General features: G+C 41.8%; 1 protein-coding gene across 1 annotated transcript; it reads right to left on the bottom strand.

The window, feature by feature from the left end:
* Positions 1-8: 8 nt before the first annotated feature.
* Positions 9-1573, bottom strand: LOC119344646 (disease resistance protein RGA5-like; the record flags this gene model as incomplete). The annotated part of the gene is made up of 1 exon (XM_037615023.1): positions 9-1573. A coding segment is annotated over one exon (1565 nt), but the record flags the coding sequence as incomplete, so codon positions are not given.
* Positions 1574-1577: the final 4 nt, after the last annotated feature.

The following is a 1577-nucleotide window of genomic DNA, read 5'->3' on the forward strand; positions in this document are numbered from 1 at the left end:
CTCTTTGCTGCACCAGATGCAGAAAGAGCAGACTGGGTAAAGCCCCAAGGGTGCAGAGGTCGTCCTGCTTGAGCGCTGCCACAACAAAGCGTAGCCGCTGGAGGTTTCTGAGGGAGCCCATCCATGTCGGAACCTGCGGGAAGTCCGAAAAACGGATATAAAGGTACTTGAGGGTAGGCAGGCACAAAGATTCCTCATGGAAGAGGTTGCTCCCTCCATAAATAGTTAGGGAGCGGAGATTCTGGGTGCCTAGCTTACACAGGGAAGAGACCATAGCTTTCTTGCGCTCCTCACCAACCACATCCGTATCCTCAGTTTCAGAATCAACTTCCAAACGAAGATCAAGCTGCAGATTCCTCAAATTATTTAGTTGGCCAAGGCCACACAGGAAGTCAAATGGTTGAATGGAGACCTTCACATCTTTCAACATCTCCAGTGCTTGCATCTTCGCAATCCCATCAGGAAATACTACCTCAACATCAACAAGTATATGTATCAGTTTTTTTAGATTAACAATAGATGCAGGTAATTCCCTTACACGAGTGTCTCTTAGGATCAGAATCTCTAAGCACCCTAAACGCCCGATTTGTTCTGGGAGTTTGCTTATTCTTGGACTTTGGATCCTCAGGTACCTCAGCTGGAATAACCTCACTATATTTACAAGATGATGATTTTGCAAACCGAAGCACTCCGTCAAGACGAGAACACGCAAATGTCTGAACTCCTCCAAAGAAGGGATTTCCAACATACCTCTACCCATAGTAAGTGATCGGACTTTGGACAACACGAGATCTGCTATCAATACTGCTGAATTTCCTTCCTCAACACGTTGTAGACAGAGTCGACGAACAACTTTGCTTTGATTCCTAATTGTCAGAGTGGGAACCACAAGTATCGTAACAAAGTTCTCTTCTACAGACTTGGATATGATGAAATCAAGAATTGTGTCATGAACTCGACAACTATTCACGTTGTCATATACGTCTATCTCCCGAGGTTGGATCAAACCCCTATTGAGTAGTTCATTAAAACACCTTTCTCCAAACTCATATGCACTATATTTGCCTTCTCTGTGAATGAATCCTTCAGCAATCCATCTTCTTATCAGGTCCTTCTTCTTAATAGTAGAATCTTCTAGATATATGCTCAGATATAAGAGACATGTTTTCAGATAAAGAGGCAGATCAAAGTAACTAAGTGACAATATCTTCATCATTCCTTCGACATTAGGATTTCTTTCAAGTGCACGGCCAATTGAATCGTTCACTTGATTCCATAGATTTTCTACTTTTTCTATGTTAGCCAACAAACCAGATATAGCAATGATCGCCAAAGGTAACCCATTGCATTTTTCCAATATCTCCTCAGAAATTTCTTGAAGGTATGAAGGGCAATCTTCATCAGACTTGAATAACCTTCTGTGAAATAATTGTCTTGAGTGAACCATATCAAGAGCCCTTATATTGTAAATACGGCCATTGAATGATGAACAACATGAATGAGCGACACTGTTTATACGGGTAGTCGTGATTATTCTACTGGTAGAACTTGTAGCAGGGAATGCACACTTAATAATA

This window comes from Triticum dicoccoides, unplaced genomic scaffold (assembly GCF_002162155.2).
Source record: "Triticum dicoccoides isolate Atlit2015 ecotype Zavitan unplaced genomic scaffold, WEW_v2.0 scaffold177752, whole genome shotgun sequence".
Classification (NCBI taxonomy): domain Eukaryota; kingdom Viridiplantae; phylum Streptophyta; class Magnoliopsida; order Poales; family Poaceae; genus Triticum; species Triticum dicoccoides.